General features: G+C 48.0%; 1 protein-coding gene across 1 annotated transcript in view; it reads left to right on the plus strand.

Moving 5' to 3' along the window:
- LOC112239385 (microtubule cross-linking factor 1-like) overlaps positions 1 to 21,940 on the plus strand; it is a 96,852-nt gene that overhangs the window by 59,111 nt on the left and 15,801 nt on the right. Inside the window, 7 exon segments of the mRNA XM_042329611.1 lie at positions 9,368 to 9,599; positions 12,908 to 12,948; positions 14,550 to 14,717; positions 15,257 to 15,424; positions 17,554 to 17,838; positions 19,491 to 19,603; positions 19,787 to 19,847. Of these exon segments, the coding sequence (XP_042185545.1) occupies positions 9,368 to 9,599; positions 12,908 to 12,948; positions 14,550 to 14,717; positions 15,257 to 15,424; positions 17,554 to 17,838; positions 19,491 to 19,603; positions 19,787 to 19,847 (1,068 nt within the window).

A 21,940-nucleotide genomic window follows, 5' to 3' on the forward strand; every position in this document is an offset into this window, starting at 1 on the left:
GCAGAGAGGAACCAGGCTCTGAGGGATGGGCCAGTCCTCTTCTGGCTGTGCCAGGTAGAGAAGAACCAGGCTCTGAGGGGTGGGCCAGTCCTCTTCTGGCTGTGCCAGGTAGAGAGGAACCAGGCTCTGAGGGGTGGGCCAGTCCTCTTCTGGCTGTGCCGGGTAGAGAGGAACCCGGCTCTGAGGGGTGGGCCAGTCCTCTTCTGGCTGTACCGGGTAGAGAGGAACCAGGCTCTGAGGGGTGGGCCAGTCCTCTTCTGGCTGTACCGGTAGAGAGGAACCAGGCTCTGAGGGGGTGGCCAGTCCTCTTCTGGCTGTGCCAGGTAGAGAGGAACCAGGCTATGAGGGGTGGACAGTCCTCTTCTGGCTGTGCCAGGTAGAGAGGAACCAGGCTCTGAGGGGTGGCCAGTCCTCTTCCGGCTGTGCCAGGTAGAGAGGAACCAGGCTCTGAGGGGTGGCCAGTCCTCTTCTGGCTGTGCCAGGTAGAGAGGAACCAGGCTCTGAGGGGTGGGCCAGTCCTCTTCTGGCTGTACCGGGTAGAGAGGAACCAGGCTCTGAGGGGTGGCCAGTCCTCTTCTGGCTGTGCCAGGTAGAGAAGAACCAGGCTCTGAGGGGTGGCCAGTCCTCTTCTGGCTGTGCCAGGTAGAGAGGAACCAGGCTCTGAGGGGTGGGCCAGTCCTCTTCTGGCTGTGCCAGGTAGAGAGGAACCATGCTCTGAGGGGTGGGCCAGTCCTCTTCTGGCTGTGCCAGGTAGAGAGGAACCAGGCTATGAGGGGTGGGCCAGTCCTCTTCTGGCTGTGCCAGGTAGAGAGGAACCAGGCTATGAGGGGTGGGCCAGTCCTCTTCTGGCTGTGCCAGGTAGAGAGGAACCAGGCTATGAGGGGTGGGCCAGTCCTCTTCTGGCTGTGCCAGGTAGAAAGGAACCAGGCTATGAGGGGTGGGCCAGTCCTCTTCTGGCTGTGCCAGGTAGAGAGGAACCAGGCTATGAGGGGTGGGCCAGTCCTCTTCTGGCTGTGCCAGGTAGAAAGGAACCAGGCTATGAGGGGTGGGCCAGTCCTCTTCTGGCTGTGCCAGGTAGAGAGGAACCAGGCTCTGAGGGGTGGGCCAGTCCTCTTCTGTATAATAGATGTGTTATCCCACTTTGGAGACAAGTTGAAGATTACATTCCCTTTCATGAACGTCCCACTTTCTAGAGAGCTCTTCTGTGTTCAGACCCATTTAGGTTCTCATAAGCCTTATCCCTGCCCATCTCTTTAAGGATTTGACATGTACGAGCAAAGGGGTCAGCATGGGCCTCCAGGAAGTAGCCTCTCCGTTATCTCAGCCAATCATGGATCCTGACTTTCTCCCGACGTACTGTAGCTCAGTGCTTTCTCCTTGGCTAAACTAGGCTCCTAATTTAACATTTTGTATTCCTGTTAACAGATCTCAGACCAGTTTGTAATGAAGGTATATGATATTTTACATGGTAAAAAAAAAAAAAAAAGGCGTTACTTAACGTCAAAATCCTGAACGTGGTCGCAGTTCGACTGTTGGCAGACATACAGGAAGTTCTACGATGTTATGACACAACAAGCCGTATTGTCCTTACGTCACAAAAAGTACATGGTCTCTAAGTCTGCATAGTGTCACGTAATTATAGCATTGACACAAACACTCTGACCAGGGATGTGGTTTCTCTAATATGGGATTTCAGTTTCCCCTCTAACGTGATCTGTGAAGCGGAGAGAGTGAATGAATGAGAGGACGGGTGTAAAAGCAGCTCTGGTACAGCAGGATTACTGCTCTGTGTGATTTACATTTGACATTGGGCTGACAGACAGGGAGAGAGAGGGGGAGGAGAAAGGAATGGAGGGAGAGAGAGGGGGAGGAGAAATAGATAGAGGGAGAGAGAGGGGGAGGAGAAAGGAATGGAGGGAGAGAGAGGGGGAGGAGAAATAGATAGAGGGAGAGAGAGGGGGGGAGGAGAAAGGAATGGAGGGAGAGAGAGGGGGAGGAGAAATAGATAGAGGGAGAGAGAGGGGGAGGAGAAAGGAATGAAGGAGAGAGAGGGGGAGGAGAAATAGATAGAGGGAGAGAGAGGGGGAGGAGAAAGGAATGGAGGGAGAGAGAGGGGGAGGAGAAAGGAATGGAGGGAGAGAGAGGGGGAGGAGAAATAGATAGAGGGAGAGAGAGGGGGAGGAGAAAGGAATGGAGGGAGAGAGAGGGGGAGGAGAAATAGATAGAGGGAGAGAGAGGGGGAGGAGAAAGGAATGGAGGGAGAGAGAGGGGGAGGAGAAAGGAATGGAGGGAGAGAGAAAAAGGAAGGAGAAATAGATAGAGGGAGAGAGAGGGGGAGGCGAAAGGAATGGAGGGAGAGAGAGGGGGAGGAGAAAGGAATGGAGGGAGAGAGAGAGAGTAAGAGAGAGAGAGGAAGGAGAAATAGATAGAAAGAGAGGAGAAAGGAATGGAGGGAGAGAGAGAGAGGGGAGATTCCGGGACAGTTCTACTAATAAGGACAGAACACAGTCCCATTAGAACACAGTCCCATTAGAACACAGTCCCATTAGAACACAGTCCCATTAGAACACAGTCCCATTAGAACACAGTCCCATTAGAGCACAGTCCCATTAAAACACAGTCCCATTAAAACACAGTCCCATTAAAACACAGAACACAGTCCCATTAAAACACAGTCCCATTAAAACACAGTCCCATTAAAACACAGAACACAGTCCCATTAAAACACAGTCCCATTAAAACACAGTCCCATTAAAACACAGTCCCATTAAAACACAGTCCCATTAGAACACAGAACACAGTCCCATTAGAACACAGAACACAGTCCCATTAGAACACAGTCCCATTAGAACACAGAACACAGTCCCATTAGAACACAGTCCCATTAGAACACAGAACACAGTCCCATTAGAACACAGTCCCATTAGAACACATTCCCATTAGAACACAGTCCCATTAGAACACAGAACACAGTCCCATTAGAACACAGTCCCATTAGAACACAGAACACAGTCCCATTAGAACACAGTCCCATTAGAACACAGTCCCATTATAACACAGTCCCATTAGAACACAGTCCCATTAGAACACAGAACATAGTCCCATTAGAACACAGAACACAGTCCCATTAGAACACAGAACACAGTCCCATTAGAACACAGAACACAGTCCCATTAGAACACAGTCCCATTAGAACACAGAACACAGTCCCATTAGAACACAGAACACAGTCCCATAAGAACACATAACATAGTCCCATTAGAACACAGAACATAGTCCCATTAGAACACAGAACACAGTCCCATTAGAACACAGAACACAGTCCCATAAGAACACAGAACACAGTCCCATAAGAACACAGAACACAGTCCCATTAGAACACAGAACACAGTCCCATTAGAACACAGAACACAGTCCCATAAGAACACAGAACACAGTCCCATTAGAACACAGAACACAGTCCCATTAGAACACAGAACACAGTCCCATAAGAACACATAACATAGTCCCATTAGAACACAGAACACAGTCCCATTAGAACACAGAACACAGTCCCATTAGAACACAGTCCCATTAGAGCACAGAACACAATCCCATTAGAACACAGTCCCATTAGAACACAGAACACAGTCCCATTAGAACACAGAACACAGTCCCTCTGTAATATAATATAGCTCTCATATCTGCTCCGCCCACATCCATCAGCTTGTAGAAATATAAATGAATTGGTAATCCTGTATGTACCTATATACTACTGAGGGTTTAATGATAACTGATGGAGTACTGTACTGTACTGTCTGTATGTACCTAGATAATACTGAGGGTTTAATGATAACTGATGGAGTACTGTACTGTACTGTCTGTATGTACCTAGATAATACTGAGGGTTTAATGATAACTGATGGAGTACTGTACTGTACTGTCTGTATGTACCTAGATAATACTGAGGGTTTAATGATAACTGATGGAGTACTGTACTGTACTGTCTGTATGTACCTAGATAATACTGAGGGTTTAATGATAACTGATGGAGTACTGTACTGTACTGTCTGTATGTACCTATATACTACTGAGGGTTTAATGATAACTGATGGAGTACTGTACTGTACAGTGTGTGGGGTTACAGACAAATCCCACTAACTTTCCAAAATGTCCTGGTTTTCCAGAAATCCTGGTCCGAATTTCCTGCTTATTCCCTTCTGAGTCCGGGCATTCTTCTAACCGGGATTTTTGGGAATCCTGGGAATTTGGGAAAAGTTACCAGAAGACGTCAGGCATGACGAAAGGCCCAACATTTACACATAGGGTCGAACTTGAGGTTCATGCATCTATTTTTGTTTAGCATTGACGTCAATGGTAAATCTGGAGTTATGCCCACAGATTTCAAGTAAGTATTTGCCCATTGTGTAGTTAGCTTGGGTACCAGTCTGTTTAGCTGACATTTCACTCCTTGTACGCTGTGTCATTGCCAAATGTTGGTGCCCAGGCTATTATGGAGGTGTGTTTTGCCTGTTCTGAGGGTTACTTTGTTGAGGGGTACAGCTCTGAGGGTTACTGTGTTGAGGGGTACAACTCTGAGGGTAACTGTGTTGAGGGGTACAGCTCTGAGGGTAACTGTGTTGACGGTAACTGTGTTGGGGGTACAGCTCTGAGGGGTACAGCTCTGAGGGTAACTGTATTGAGGGGTACAGCTCTGAGGGTAACTGTGTTGAGGGGTACAGCTCTGAGGGTTACTGTGTTGAGGGGTACAACTCTGAGGGTAACTGTGTTGAGGGGTACAGCTCTGAGGGTAACTGTGTTGACGGTAACTGTGTTGGGGGTACAGCTCTGAGGGGTACAGCTCTGAGGGTAATTGTGTTGAGGGGTACAGCTCTGAGGGTAACTGTATTCGAGGGGTACAGCTCTGAGGGTAACTGTGTTCGAGGGGTACAGCTCTGAGGGGTACAGCTCTGAGGGGTACAGCTCTGAGGGCAACTGTGTTGAGAGGTACAGCTCTGAGGGTAACTGTGTTGAGGGGTACAGCTCTGAGGGTAACTGTGTTGAGGGGTACAGCTCTGAGGGTAACTGTGTTGAGGGGTACAGCTCTGAGGGGTACTGTGTTGAGGGGTACAGCTCTGAGGGTAACTGTGTTGAGGGGTACAGCTACGCGACACAGCTGGGGAAGAGATGCAGTTGCGACTGGATCACGATCGGACAGGGGGACAGAGAGGCCTTCATAGTAACAGGTAAAGTACTGGTACAACTTGACTCATAGTAACAGGTAAAGTACTGGTACAACTTGACTCATAGTAACAGGTAATGTACTGGTACAACTTGACTGATAGTAACAGGTAATGTACTGGTACAACTTGACTCATAGTAACAGGTAATGTACTGGTACAACTTGACTCATAGTAACAGGTAAAGTACTGGTACAACTTGACTCATAGTAACAGGTAAAGTACTGGTACAACCTGACTCATAGTAACAGGTAAAGTACTGGTACAACCTGACTCATAGTAACAGGTAAAGTACTGGTACAACTTGACTCATAGTAACAGGTAAAGTACTGGTACAACCTGACTCATAGTAACAGGTAAAGTACTGGTACAACCTGACTCATAGTAACAGGTAAAGTACTGGTACAACCTGACTCATAGTAACAGGTAAAGTACTGGTACAACCTGACTCATAGTAACAGGTAAAGTACTGGTACAACCTGACTCATAGTAACAGGTAAAGTACTGGTACAACCTGACTCATAGTAACAGGTAAAGTACTGGTACAACCTGACTCATAGTATCAGGTAAAGTATCAAATCAAATCAAATGTATTTATATAGCCCTTCGTACATCAGCTGATATCTCAAAGTGCTGTACAGAAACCCAGCCTAAAACCCCAAACAGCAAGCAATGCAGGTTTAGAAGCACGGTAGTTAGGAAAACTCCCTAGAAAGGCCAAAACCTAGGAAGAAACCTAGAGAGGAACCAGGCTATGTGGGGTGGCCAGTCCTCTTCTGGCTGTGCCGGGTGGAGATTATAACAGAACATGGCCAAGATGTTCAAATGTTCATAAATGACCAGCATGGTCGTATAATAATCACAGGCAGAACAGTTGAAACTGGAGCAGCAGCACAGTCAGATGGACTGGGGACAGCAAGGAGTCATCATGTCAGGTAGTCCTGGGGCATGGTCCTAGGGCTCAGGTCCTCCGAGAGAGAGAAAGAAAGAGAGAAGGAGAGAACGCACACTTAGATTCACACAGGACACCGAATAGGACAGGAGAGGGACTCCAGATATAACAAACTGACCCTAGCCCCCCGACACATAAACTACTGCAGCATAAATACTGGTGGCTGAGACAGGAGGGTACTAGTACAACTTGACGCATAGTAACAGGTAAAGTACTGGTACAACTTGACTCATAGTCAGTAACAGGTAAAGTACTGGTACAACTTGACTCATAGTAACAGGTAAAGTACTGGTACAACTTGACTCATAGTAACAGGTAAAGTACTGGTACAACTTGACTCATAGTAACAGGTAAAGTACTGGTACAACCTGACTCATAGTAACAGGTAAAGTACTGGTACAACTTGACTCATAGTAACAGGTAAAGTACTGGTACAACCTGACTCATAGTAACAGGTAAAGTACTGGTACAACCTGACTCATAGTAACAGGTAAAGTACTGGTACAACTTGACTCATAGTAACAGGTAAAGTACTGGTACAACCTGACTCATAGTAACAGGTAAAGTACTGGTACAACCTGACTCATAGTAACAGGTAAAGTACTGGTACAACCTGACTCATAGTAACAGGTAAAGTACTGGTACAACCTGACTCATAGTAACAGGTAAAGTACTGGTACAACCTGACTCATAGTAACAGGTAAAGTACTGGTACAACCTGACTCATAGTAACAGGTAAAGTACTGGTACAACCTGACTCATAGTATCAGGTAAAGTATCAAATCAAATCAAATGTATTTATATAGCCCTTCGTACATCAGCTGATATCTCAAAGTGCTGTACAGAAACCCAGCCTAAAACCCCAAACAGCAAGCAATGCAGGTTTAGAAGCACGGTGGTTAGGAAAAACTCCCTAGAAAGGCCAAAACCTAGGAAGAAACCTAGAGAGGAACCAGGCTATGTGGGGTGGCCAGTCCTCTTCTGGCTGTGCCGGGTGGAGATTATAACAGAACATGGCCAAGATGTTCAAATGTTCATAAATGACCAGCATGGTCGTATAATAATCACAGGCAGAACAGTTGAAACTGGAGCAGCAGCACAGTCAGATGGACTGGGGACAGCAAGGAGTCATCATGTCAGGTAGTCCTGGGGCATGGTCCTAGGGCTCAGGTCCTCCGAGAGAGAGAAAGAAAGAGAGAAGGAGAGAACGCACACTTAGATTCACACAGGACACCGAATAGGACAGGAGAGGGACTCCAGATATAACAAACTGACCCTAGCCCCCGACACATAAACTACTGCAGCATAAATACTGGTGGCTGAGACAGGAGGGTACTAGTACAACTTGACGCATAGTAACAGGTAAAGTACTGGTACAACTTGACTCATAGTCAGTAACAGGTAAAGTACTGGTACAACTTGACTCATAGTAACAGGTAAAGTACTGGTACAACTTGACTCATAGTAACAGCTACAGTACTGGTACAACTTGACTCATAGTAACAGCTACAGTACTGGTACAACTTGACTCATAGTAACAGGTAAAGTACTGGTACAACTTGACTCATAGTAACAGGTAAAGTACTGGTACAACTTGGCTCATAGTAACAGGTAAAGTACTGGTTACAAAGGGTCATGTTCTTTAGATAGTTGTCCTATCTATAGATCCAGGAGTTTTCTCTCTGGTTAATGACTCAGGGTTTTTCCTGGTTCCCTCTCCACCTAACTACCCACCAACTTAGTAATAACAATAAAATATATGCCATACATCAGTATATTTCACCTGTACTCTCCTCTCTGTTCCCCTCTCTATCACCCCTCCTCCTCCCTGTTCCTGTCTCTATCACCCCTCCTCCTCCCTGTTCCTGTCTCTATCACCCCTCCTCCTCCCTGTTCCTGTCTCTATCACCCCTCCTCCTCCCTGTTCCCCTCTCTATCACCCCTCCTCCTCCTCCCTGTTCCCCTCTCTATCACCCCTCCTCCCTGTTCCCCTCTCTATCACCCCCCTCCTCCTCCCTGTTCCCCTCTCTATCACCCCTCCTCCCTGTTCCCCTCTCTATCACCCCTCCTCCCTGTTCCTCTCTCTATCACCCTCCTCCTCCTCCCTGTTCCTGTCTCTATCACCCCTCCTCCTCCCTGTTCCCCTCTCTATCACCCCCCTCCTCCTCCCTGTTCCCCTCTCTATCACCCCTCCTCCTCCTCCCTGTTCCTGTCTCTATCACCCCTCCTCCTCCCTGTTCCCCTCTCTATCACCCCTCCTCCTCCCTGTTCCCCTCTCTATCACCCCTCCTCCTCCTCCCTGTTCCTGTCTCTATCACCCCTCCTCCTCCCTGTTCCCCTCTGTATCACCCCTCCTCCTCCTCCCTGTTCTTGTCTCTATCACCCCTCCTCCTCCCTGTTCCCCTCTCTATCACCCCTCCTCCTCCCTGTTCCCCTCTCTATCACCCCTCCTCCTCCCTGTTCCCCTCTCTATCACCCCTCCTCCTCCTCTCTGTTCCTCTCTCTATCACCCCTCCTCCTCCCTGTTCCTCTCTCTATCACCCCTCCTCCTCCTCTCTGTTCCTGTCTCTATCACCCCCTCCTCCTCCCTGTTCCCCTCTCTATCACCCCTCCTCCTCCTCCTCCCTGTTCCCCTCTCTATCACCCCTCCTCCTCCTCCTCCCTGTTCCCCTCTCTATCACCCCTCCTCCTCCTCTCTGTTCCTATCTCTATCACCCCTCCTCCTCCTCTCTGTTCCTGTCTCTATCACCCCTCCTCCTCCTCCCTGTTCCCCTCTCTATCACCCCTCCTCCTCCCTGTTCCCCTCTCTATCACCCCTCCTCCTCCTCCACCCTGTTCCCCTCTCTATCACCCCCTCCTCCTCCCTGTTCCCCTCTCTATCACCCCTCCTCCTTCCTGTTCCTCTCTCTATCACCCCTCCTCCTCCCTGTTCCTCTCTCTATCACCCCTCCTCCTCCCTGTTCCTCTCTCTACCTCCCCCATCACCCCCCTCCTCCCTGTTCCTCTCTCTATCACCACACCTCCTCCTCCCTGTTCCTCTCTCTACCCCCATCACCCCCTCCTCCCTGTTCCTCTCTCTATCTCCCCATCCCCCTCCTCCTCCCTGTTCCCCTCTATATTTCCCCACCTATCACTCCCTACCTCCTCCTCCCTCCATCCCTCCCACCTCCCCCATCCCTACCTCTCCCCCCACCAGGTTGAGGAACGGAGGCGTCTGGAGGTGCAGGGTGTGAGGCCCAGGGGGTCTGGATCTGACGGGCCTGCAGGCCCACGAGGCTCCCTGGGTCCAGGAAAGAACCCTACTGCAGCAGGAGGTCCGGTTGTTCAGACACAACACCATCATCTTCTATATGAAGCTACGCTGGATCCTTATGCACTGGAGGCTGGGGAAGAGGACAGAGGCAGGGGAGGAGACCGCACACTCAGAGGTGAGATGACTGGCTAGAGGTAGAGGCTGAACCCCAGGTAGTTTAGTCTGGAGGCTGGGGAAGAGGACAGAGGCAGGGGAGGAGACAGCACACTCAGAGGTGAGATGACTGGCTAGAGGTAGAGGCTGAACCCCAGGTAGTTTAGTCTGGAGGCTGGGGAAGAGGACAGAGGCAGGGGAGGAGACAGCACACTCAGAGGTGAGATGACTGGCTAGAGGTATTTGTATCCCCAATCCTATTTTTAAATTATTATTTTTTTTCACCTTTATTTAACCAGGTAGACCAGTTGAGAAAAGCAAAGCAAAGCAGTTTGACACATAACAACACAGAGTTACACATGGAATAAACAAACATACAGTCAATAAGACAGTAGAAAAAGTCTATATAAAATGTGTGCAAATGAGGTAAGATGAGGGAGGTAAGGCAATAAATAGGCCATAATAGCGAAATAATTACAATTTAGCAATTAAACACTGTAGTGATAGAGACTAGAGTGATAGATGTGCAGAAGATGAATGTGAAAGTAGAGACACTGGGGTGCAAAGGAGCAAAAAAATAATTTAATAACAGTATGGGGATGAGGTACTGTAGATAGATGGGCTACAGGTGGGCTATGTACAGGTGCAGTAATCTGTGAGCTGCTCTGACAGCTGGTGCTTAAAGTTAGTGAGGGAGATATGAGTCTCCAGCTTCAGTGATTTTTGCAGTTCGTTCCAGTCATGGGCAGCAGAGAACTGTAAGGAAAGGTGGCCGAAGGTGGAATTGGCTTTGGGGGTGACCAGTGAAATATACCTGCTGGAGCGAGTGCTACGAGTGTGTGCTGCTATGGTGACCAGTGAGCTGAGATAATGCAGGGCTTTACCTAGCAAAGACTTATAGATGACCTGGAGCCAGTGGATTTGGTGACGAATCTGTAGCGAGGGCCAGACAACGAGAGCATACAGGTTGCAGTGGTGGGTGGTAAATGGAGCTTTGGTGACAAAACGGATGGCACTGTGATAGACTGCATCCAATTTGCTGAGTAGAGTGTTGGAGGCTATTTTGTAAATGACATCGCCGAATTCAAGGATCGGTAGGATAGTCAGTTTTACGAGGGTATGTTTGGCAGTATGAGTGAAGGATGCTTTGATGCGAAATAGGAATCCGATTCTAGATTTAATTTTGGATTGGAGATGTTTAATGTGAGTCTGGAAGGAGAGTTTACAGTCTAACCAGACACCTAAGTATTTGTAGATGTCCACATATTCTAAGTCAGAACCGTCCAGAGTGGTGATGCTGGACGGTCGGGCAGGTGCTGGTAGAGATCGGTTGAATAGCATACATTTAGTTTTACTTGCATTTAAGAGCAGTTGGAGGCCACGGAAGGAGTGTTGTATGGCATTGAAGCTCGTCTGGAGGTTAGTTAACACAGTGTCCAAAGAAGTATACAGAATTGTGTCGTCTGCGTAGAGGTGGATCAGAGAATCACCAGCAGCAAGAGCGACATCATTGATGTATACAGAGAAAAGAGTCGGCCCGAGAATTGAACCCTGTGGCACCCCTATAGAGACTGCCAGAGGTCCGGACAACAGGCCCTCCGATTTGACACACTGAACTCTGTCTGAGAAGTAGTTGGTGAACCTGGCGAGGCAGTCATTTGAGAAACCAAGGCTGTATATTCTGCCGATAAGAATGTGTTGATTGACAGAGTCGAAAGCCTTGGCCAGGTCTATGAATACAGCTGCACAGTATTGTCTCTTATCGATGAAGGTTAGGATATCGTTTATGACCTTGAGCATGGCTGAGATGCACCCATGACCAGCTTGGAAACCAGAGTACATAACGTAGAAGGTGTGATTCAAAATGGTCGGTAATCTGTTTGTTAAAACCTCTTGATTCTAGCCATCCCGGATCCGGGATCGTGAATACAGCCTCAAGCTCATTACCATAACGCAACGTTAACTATTCATGAAAATCGCAAATGAAATGAAATAAATATGCTAGCTCTCAAGCTTAGCCTTTTGTTAACAACATTGTCATCTCAGATTTTCAAAATATGCTTTTCAACCATAGCAAAACAAGCATTTGTGTAAGATTATTTATAGCTAGCGTAGCATTTAGCGTAGCATTCAGCGGGCAACATTTTCACAAAAACAAGAAAAGCATTCAAATAAAATAATTTACCTTTGAAGAACTTCAGATGTTTTCAATGAGGAGACTCTCAGTTAGATAGCAAATGTTCAGTTTTTCCTGAAAGATTCTTTGTGTAGGAGAAATCGCTCCGTTTTGTTCGTCACGTTTGGCTACCAAAAAAAAAAAACGAAAATTCAGTCATCAAAACGCAGAACTTTTTCCAAATTAACTCCATAATATCGACTGAAACATGGTAAACGTTGTTTAGAATCAATCCTCAAGGTGTTTTTCACATATCTCTTCGATGATATATCGTTCGTGGAAGTCTGCTCTCTCCTCTGAATCACATGGAAGAATGCTTGCAGCTGGAGATTACGCACCAATTTCGACAAAGGACACCGGGCGGACACCTGGTAAATGTAGTCTCTTATGGCCAATCTTCCAATGATATGACTACAAACACGTCACAATGCTGCAGACACCTTGGGGAAACGGCAGAAAGTGTAGGCTCGTTCAGGGCGCATTCACAGCGCCTCAAAATGTTGCTCATTTCCTGTTTGAAGTTTCATCTTGGTTTCGCCTGTAGCATCAGTTCTGTGGCACTCACAGATAATATCTTTGCAGTTTTGGAAACGTCAGTGTTTTCTTTCCAAAGCTGTCAATTATATGCATAGTCGAGCATCTTTTCATGACAAAATATCTTGTTTAAAACGGGAATGTTTTTTCATCCAAAAATGAAATACTGCCCCTAGTGTTCCAAGAGGTTAACTTGGCTTTTGAAGACCTTACAAAGGCAGGGTAGGATAGATATAGGTCTGGAGCAGTTTGCGTCTAGAGTGTCACCCCTTTGAAGAGGGGATGACCGCGGCAGCTTTCCAGTCTTTGGGGATCTCAGACGATACAAAAGAGAGGTTGAACAGGCTAGTAATAGGGGTTGCAACAATTTCGGCTAATCATTTTAGAAAGAACGGGTCCAGATTGTCTAGCCCGGCTGATTTGTAGGGGTCCAGATTTTGCAGATCTTTCAGAACATCAGCTGTCTGGATTTGGGTGAAGGAGAAATGGGGGAGGCTTGGGTGAGTTACTGTGGCAGGTGCAGGGCTGTTGGCCAGGGTAGGCGTAGCCAGGTGGAAAGCATGGTCAGCTGTAGAAAAATGCGGAATTCTCAATTATCGTGGATTTATCGGTGATCACAGTGTTTCCGCCTCAGTGCTGTGGGCAACTGGGAGGAGGTGCCGTAACCATGAAAACATTTCTGACAGTGGTTGGGAACAATTTCTCCGGAGGCACTCCACACAGGCTCTAAACCATCCAATCAAACCAAAAGTCAGTCACTTAGGGAAGTAGGCTTGAGCAGAGTACATTTGGTTAGACCAATCCGTGAATAACAGCAAGGCTGGAGAAAAAGCCTGCATTCCCAATAGTTTTCCAGGAGGAGGGTTGACATCTACCTCAAAATCACATAGGATTGGCTTGTTTGATTGGTCAACTGAGTGATTGATTGACTGACTTTCAGGTTGTTGGTTGGATAGTTAGTTTCTTGGTGTACTGCTCCTTTCCTTGCTTTGATGTCGGTTATAATAACCTTGTTATTGTCGGATATAATAACCTTGTTATTGTCGGATATAATAACCTTGCTATTGTCGGCTATAATAACCTTGTTATTGTCGGCTATAATAACCTTGTTATTGTCGGATATAATAACCTTGCTATTGTCGGCTATAATAACCTTGTTATTGTCGGCTATAATAACCTTGTTATTGTCGGCTATAATAACCTTGCTATTGTCGGCTATAATAACCTTGTTATTGCCGGCTATAATAACCTTGTTATTGTCGGATATAATAACCTTGTTATTGCCGGATATAATAACCTTGTTATTGTCGGCTATAATAACCGTGTTATTGTCGGCTATAATAACCTTGTTATTGTCGGCTATAATAACCTCGTTATTGTCGGCTATAATAACCTTGCTATTGTCGGCTATAATAACCTTGTTATTGCCGGCTATAATAACCTTGTTATTGTTGGCTATAATAACCGTGTTATTGTCGGCTATAATAACCTTGTTATTGCCGGCTATAATAGCCTTGTTATTGTCGGCTATAATAACCCTGTTATTGTCGCCTATAATAACCTTGTTATTGTCGGCTATAATAACCTTGTTATTGTCGGCTATAATAACCTTGTTATTGTCGGCTATAATAACCTTGTTATTGTCGGCTATAATAACCTTGTTATTGTTGGCTATAATAACCTTGTTATTGTTGGCTATAATAACCGTGTTATTGTCGGCTATAATAACCTTGTTATTGCCGGCTATAATAACCTTGTTATTGTCGGCTATAATAACCCTGTTATTGTCGCCTATAATAACCTTGTTATTGTCGGCTATAATAACCTTGTTATTGTCGGCTATAATAACCTTGTTATTGTCGGCTATAATAACCTTGTTATTGTCGGCTATAATAACCTTGTTATTGTTGGCTATAATAACCTTGTTATTGTTGGCTATAATAACCCTGTTATTGTCGCCTATAATAACCCTGTTATTGTCGGCTATAATAACCCTGTTATTGTCGGCTATAATAACCTTGTTATTGTCGCCTATAATAACCTTGTTATTGTCGCCTATAATAACCTTGTTATTGTCAACTATAATAACCTTGTTATTGTCGGCTATAATAACCTTGTTATTGTCGGCTATAATAACCTTGTTATTGTTGTCTATAATAACATTGTTATTGTCGGCTATAATAACCTTGTTATTGTCGGCTATAATCACCTTGTTATTGTCGGCTATAATAACCTTGTTATTCCATGTCTTGTTTGTCGCAGTATGAGAAGTTGGAGGGTATTCCAGAGCTGATCTTGGAGCATGGAGAGGGAGAGACGGAGAGAGAGGACAGGGACAGGTCGTGTACCCAGCTACCCCAGAGAGACAGCCCCGAGCCTGGCCCAACAACCCAACTCCCCTCCACTGAACGCCTGCAGCACCAGACACAGGTAGGGTACAATGGATTTCTAGCTGTTGATACACTCCAATCCCTGGATTAAACTCTGGATTAAAAGGCACTTTGGATGAGTGCAAAGTCTGTTCAAGTACAGTGGAGTTCAATGATCCCTCGAACATGTTATACAACAGACCACAACAGAACATGTTATACAACAGACCACAACAGAACATGTTATACAACAGACCACAACAGACCACAACAGACCACAACAGAACATGTTATACAACAGACCACAACAGACCACAACAGACCACAACAGAACATGTTATACAACAGACCACAACAGACCACAACAGACCACAACAGAACATGTTATAGAACAGACCTCAACAGAACCCTTGTATTAACGTACATATTATCCATCAAGCCAGAATATAGTATGATCTTTTTCTGGTGTGATGTGTGTAGATCAACGTGAACATTATGGCTTGTGTGTAGAAACAGATGACATTATCAGAAGATCTCCGTCATATCTTAAATAAATGATTGTTCCAGTTTGGTTCTTCCTCCCCCGCTCCTCCTCTCCAGGTGGGTGAGAACCGTAGGGTGCTCCAGGCAGTGCGCTCCCTGTTAGAGGAGTTCAGGTTAGAGTTGAGGGAGGAGGAGAACAGGAGGTGCCAGCTGCAGCAGATCTACGCTAATGACAAAGCTTCCTGGGAGGTCAAATGGGCAGAGATGAAGTGTCACGTCGCTCAGGTAACACACACACACACACACACAAACACACACACAAACACACACACACACACACACACACACACACACACACACACACACACACACACACACACACACACACACACACACACACACACACACACACACAGAGGCAGACAGACAGACAGACAGACAGACAGACAGACAGACAGACAGACAGACAGACAGACAGACCCACCCACCCACCCTTAGAAAAAGGGTTCCATAAGGTTTATTTGGCTGACCCCATAGGAGAACCCTTTTTGGTTCCAGGTAACCCTTTTTGGTTCCGGAATAGAATCTAAAATGGTTATTTTGTCTGTCCCCATAGGAGAACCTTTTGAATAACCCTTTTTGGTTCCAGGTAAAACCCTTTTTGGTTCCAGGTAAAACCCTTTTGGTTCCAGGTCGAACTCTTTTCGATTTCATATAGTTCTACCTGGAGGCGAAATCTAAGGCATATTGGGCAGGGATGGGCGCTCTACAGTGAAATAAGACAATAATCACTAACCAAAACCGCAATAGACAAGGCACATTGACATTAGGGCGAGGCATGTGTAGCCGAGTGATCATAGGGTCCAATGAGTAGCAATATATGAGTCAGGGAGCCGATTCAGTAGTCACTAGTACACTAGGCGAGCTGGAAACACAGTGAATCAGACTGCTAGCGGGCCGGGGCTGGCAGAAGGGCCTCCGGGGACGTTGCTACGGAAGAGTCTGTTGAAACCACCTCGGACAATTACGTCGGCAGACCAGTCGTGATGGACCAGCGGGCTCCTTGTCGGCAGTAAAGGGTCCAGGCCAATTGGCAAAAGAGGTATTGTAGCCCAAGAATTGGCTGGTGGACCTCTTCGGCTAGCTGGGAGATGGACCTAGCTCGAGGCTAGCTCAAGCCAGGAGTAGCCACTCGGATTGCAGCTAGCTAGCTGCGTTGATCCAGTGTAAAGGTTCAAAGGTTGCGGTAGAAATCCGGAGATGTGGAAGAGAAAAAGCAGTCCGATATGCTCTGGGTTGATATCGCGCTGTTAACGGTGAAGACCGCTAGCAGTGGCTAACTGACTACTAGCTACCATTTCTAACAGCATGTCACATGTGCAATCAGAAAAAAAACCTCTAGACCACCTTTACTCCACACAGAGACGCATACTAAGCTCTCCCTCGCCCTCCATTTGGCAAATCTGACCATAATTATATCCTCCTGATTCCTGCTTACAAGCAAAAACTAAGCAGGAAGTAGCAGTGAATCACTCAATACGGAAGTGGTCAGATGACACAGATGCTACGCTACAGGACTGTTTTGTTAGTACAGACTGGAACATGTTCCGGGACTTATCCTATGACATTGAGGAGTATACCGCCTCAGTCACCAGCTTCATCAATAAGTGCATCGATGACGTCGTCCCCACAGTGACTGTACGTACATTTCCCAACCAGAAGCCATGGATTACAGGCAGCATCCACACCGATCTAAAGGCTAGAGCTGCCGCTTTCAAGGAGTGGGACACTAAATCCGGACGCCTTTAAGAAATACAACTATGCCCTCAGACGAACCATCAAACAGGCAAAGCGTCAATACAGGACTAAGATTGAATCCTTCTACACTGGCTTGGACGCTCGACGGATGTGGCAGGGCTTGCAAACTATTACAGACTACAAAGGGAAACCCAGCTGCGAGCTGCCCAGTGACGCCAGCCTATCAGACGGGCTAAATTTATTTTATGCTCACTTGGAGGCAAGCAACACAGAAGCATGCATGAGAGCACCAGCTGTTCCGGACGACTGGGTGATCACGCTCTCCATAGCTGATGTGAGCAAGACCTTTAAACAGGTCAACATTCACAAGGCCGTGGGGACAGACGGATTACCAGGACATGTATTCAAAGCATGCACCGACAGACTGATTGTAGTCAGGTCATCCGACAGACTGATTGTAGTCTGTTCATCTGACAGACTGATTGTAGTCAGGTCATCTGACAGACTGGTTGTAGTCAGGTCACCTGACAGACTAAGTTTCTCCACGTCAGCTCACACGGTCAGTAGAAGGACCCATCCTCATACGTCACCACATTGTTATGGATTGTTCTTCAACTGTATTAATCTATTGCCTGTCTGTTTATGTGTTCAACCAGCTGGAAGAGGAGAGACGAGAAGAGAAAGGAGAGGTGAGAGGAGAGGCCAGAGGGGAGACGCAGGGAGGAGGAGGAGGAGACAAAGACTGGGCCTTTAAACAGGAGCGAGAGGAGCACCGTTGCCTCCTGGCAGAGAGCCACAGCACCTCCCTGGACCTCCACTGGAAGCTGCAGCAGGGAGAGAAGAGGTGGGGGAGGGAGAGGAGAGGCCTACTGGAACGCTTCGACCAGGAGAGACAAGAGTGGGACAGCAACATGAGAAACATGCACCACAAGATGGAGAGGGTGAGGAGGGAGAGAGAGGAGGTGAAGGGAGAGAGAAGGGGAGGGAGGGAGAGGAGGGGGGGAGGGAGAGGAGAGGCCTACTGGAACGCTTCGACCAGGAGAGACATGAGTGGGACAGCAACATGAGAAACATGCACCACAAGATGGAGAGGGTGAGGAGGGGGAGAGAGGAGGTGAAGGGAGAGAAAGAGGGAGAGGAGGGGGAGGCGACAGCAACATGAGAAACATACACCACAAGATGGAGAGGGTGAGGAGGGGGAGGGAGAGGAGGGGGACAGCAACATGAGAAACATGCACCACAAGATGGAGAGGGTGAGGAGGGGGAGGGAGAGGAGGGGGGGACAGCAACATGAGAAACATGCACCACAAGATGGAGAGGGTGATATGGGTCCTGGTCATCAGTAGAGCCCTATGGGACCTGGTCTCTTCCTATTCTGTAGTCACATCACCCTGTCTGAAACTACTCATTCCTCTCCTCTCTCCCTCTCCTCTCATTCCTTACCTCTCTCCCTCCTCCTGTCCTCTCTCCCTCTCCTCTCCTCTCATTCCTTTCCTCTCCTCTTTCCCTCTCTCTACTCTCCTCTCATTCCTTTCCTCTCTCCCTCCTCCTCTCCTCTCTCCTCTTTCCCTCTCCTCTTTCCCTCTCTCTACTCTCCTCTCATTCCTTTCCTCTCTCCCTCCTCCTCTCTCTCTCCCTCTCCTCCTCTCTCTCCCTCTCCTCCCTCTATCTACCTCTCTCTCCTCCCTCCCTCTCTCCCTCTCCTCCCCCTCTCCTCCCTCTCCTCCCTCCCTCTCTCTCCTCCCTCTCTCTCCTCTCTCTCTCCTCCCTCTCTCTCATCTCTCTCTCCTCCCTCCCTCCCTCTCCTCTCTCTCTCTCCTCCCTCTCCTCTCTCTCTCTCTCTCCTCCCTATCTCTCTCTCCTCTCTCTCTCTCTCTCCTCTCTCTCTCTCTCTCTCTCTTTCCTCCCTCTCTCTCCTCTCTCTCTCATCTCTCTCTCCTCCCTCCCTCTCCTCTCTCTCTCTCCTCCCTCTCCTCTCTCCTCTCTCTCCCTCTCCTCTCTCTCCTCCCTCTCCTCTCCCTCGCCTCTTTCTCCCCCTCTCCTCTCTCTCCCTCCCTCTCCTCCCACTCTCTCCTCCCTCTCTCTCTTCTCTCTCTCTCCTCCCTCCCTCTCCTCCCTCTCCTCTCTCTCTCCTCTCTCTCTCTCCTCCCTCTCCTCCCTCTCTCTCATCTCTCTCTCTCCTCCCTCCCTCTCCCTCTCTCTCCTCCCTCTCCTCTCTCTCTCCTCCCTCTCCTCTCTCTCTCCTCCCTCTCTCTCCTCTCTCTCTCCCTCTCTCTCCTCTCTCTCCTCTCTCTCTCCCTCTCCTCTCTCTCTCCCTCTCTCTCCCTCTCCTCCCTCTCCTCCCTCTCTCTCCTCTCTCTCCTCCCTCTCCTCCCTCTCTCTCCTCTCTCTCCTCCCTCTCCTCCCTCCCTCTCCTCCCTCTCTCTCCTCCCTCCCTCTCCTCCCTCTCTCTCCTCTCTCCCCTCTCTCTCCTCCCTCCCTCTCCTCTCTCTCTCCCTCTCTCTCTCTCCTCCCTCCCTCTCCTCTCTCTCTCCCCTCTCTCTCCTCTCTCCCTCTCTCTCCTCTCTCCTCCCTCTCTCTCCTCACCCCACAGCTGCAGAGAGAGCTGAATGTCCGACAGAGCAGTGAGGGCTCACCCTCCGACGTCAAAGATGGGGCGACGGCAGGAGGACACAGGGGTGTCTTTTCCCCCTCAGGAGAGCCCATGTAAGGTCCCTCGCTCCCCTCGGTCACCCCGCTCCCCTCACTCTGCCACCTCCGGCCCTGTTTCCCTCCCCACCCGCTCCCACTCGGACTCAGAGGCCCATGAAGAGCAGGGGCTGTAGTGAGGGTCAGAGGCCCAACAGAGAACATTTTCCTGGACGCTCTGACGCTAGACTCCCTTGGTAGCCTGGAGGTCCCACTTCCCAGCAGACTGGACTCTGACAAGAGGTTCCCCGATATGAACCAGGTGAGGCATCAGACTCAGACAAGAGGTTCCCCTATATGAACCAGGTGAGACATCAGACTCTGACAAGAGGTTCCTCTATATGAACCAGGTGCGACATCAGACTCAGACAAGAGGTTCCTCTATATGAACCAGGTGAGACATCAGACTCTGGAGTATCTTAAATTGCTCCCTATTCCGTATATAGTGCACGACCTTTGACTATATGGAACTCTATTCCACATCAGGTAACTGATTCAAGCAGTAAAATCCGATAAAAATACACCTTATGGAACAGCAGGGACTGTGAAGAGACACACACACACAGGCACAGTCATATGTACACACACACACATGATAACATACACACTATACACACACCTACACGTGGATTTAGTGGTGTAGATATGTGGTAGTGGAGTAGGGGCCTGAGGGAACACACTTATTGTGTTGTGAAATCTGTTATGAATGTATTGTAATGTTTTAAAATTGTATAATTGCCTTAATTTTGCCGGAGCCGAGAAGAGTAGCTGCTGTCTTGACAGGAACTAATGGGGATCCATAATAAACCCCAGGAAGAGTAGCTGCTGTCTTGGCAGAACTAGTGGGGACCCATAATAAACCCCAGGAAGAGTAGCTGCTGTCTTGGCAGAACTAGTGGGGACCCATAATAAACCCCAGGAAGAGTAGCTGCTGTCTTGACAGGAACTAATGGGGACCCATAATAAACCCCAGGAAGAGTAGCTGCTGTCTTGGCAGAACTAGTGGGGATCCATAATAAACCCCAGGAAGAGTAGCTGCTGTCTTGACAGGAACTAATGGGGATCCATAATAAACCCCAGGAAGAGTAGCTGCTGTCTTGGCAGAACTAATGGGAATCCATATTAAACCCCAGGAAGAGTAGCTGCTGTCTTGACAGGAACTAATGGGGATCCATATTAAACCCCAGGAAGAGTAGCTGCTGCCTTGGCAGAACTAATGGAGATCCATAATAAACCCCAGGAAGAGTAGCTGCTGCCTTGGCAGGAACTAATGGAGATCCATAATAAACCCCAGGAAGAGTAGCTGCTGTCTTGGCAGAACTAATGTGGATCCATAATAAACCCCAGGAAGAGTAGCTGCTGTCTTGACAGGAACTAATGTGGATCCATAATAAACCCCAAGAAGAGTAGCTTCTGCCTTGGCAGGAACTAATGGGGGTCCATAATAAACCCCAGGAAGAGTAGCTGCTGCCTTGACAGGAACTAATGGGGATCCATAATAAACCCCAGGAAGAGTAGCTGCTGCCTTGGCTAATGGGGATCCATAACAAAAAAATTTAAACTATGGGCCCTGGTCAACAGTAGAGCTCTATGTGTCCTGGTCAACAGTAGAGCACTATGGGTCCTGGTCAACAGTAGTACACTATGGGTCCTGGTCAACAGTAGTGCACTATGGGTCCTGGTCAACAGTAGAGTCCCTGGTCAACAGTAGTGCACTATGGGTCTTGGTCAACAGTAGAGCACTATGGGTCCTGGTCAACAGTAGAGCCCTATGGGTCCTGGTCAACAGTAGTGCACTATGGGTCCTGGTCAACAGTAGTGCACTATGGGATCCTGGTCAACAGTAGAGTCCCTGGTCAACAGTAGAGCCCTATGGGTCCTGGTCAACAGTAGAGCACTATGGGTCCTGGTCAACAGTAGTGCACTATGGGTCCTGGTCAACAGTAGAGCCCTATGGGTCCTGGTCAACAGTAGATCCCTATGGGCCCTGGTCAACAGTAGTGCACTATGGGTCCTGGTCAACAGTAGTGCACTATGGGTCCTGGTCAACAGTAGTGCACTATGGGTCCTGGTCAACAGTAGAGCCCTATGGGTCCTGGTCAACAGTAGTGCACTATGGGTCCTGGTCAACAGTAGTGCACTATGGGTCCTGGTCAACAGTAGTGCACTATGGGTCCTGGTCAACAGTAGTGCACTATGGGTCCTGGTCAACAGTAGAGCACTATGGGTCCTGGTCAACAGTAGTGACTATGGGTCCTGGTCAACAGTAGTCCACTATGGGTCCTGGTCAACAGTAGTGACTATGGGTCCTGGTCAACAGTAGAATCCCTGGTCAACAGTAGTGACTATGGGTCC

Source organism: Oncorhynchus tshawytscha, linkage group LG10 (genome assembly GCF_018296145.1).
Source record: "Oncorhynchus tshawytscha isolate Ot180627B linkage group LG10, Otsh_v2.0, whole genome shotgun sequence".
Taxonomy (NCBI): domain Eukaryota; kingdom Metazoa; phylum Chordata; class Actinopteri; order Salmoniformes; family Salmonidae; genus Oncorhynchus; species Oncorhynchus tshawytscha.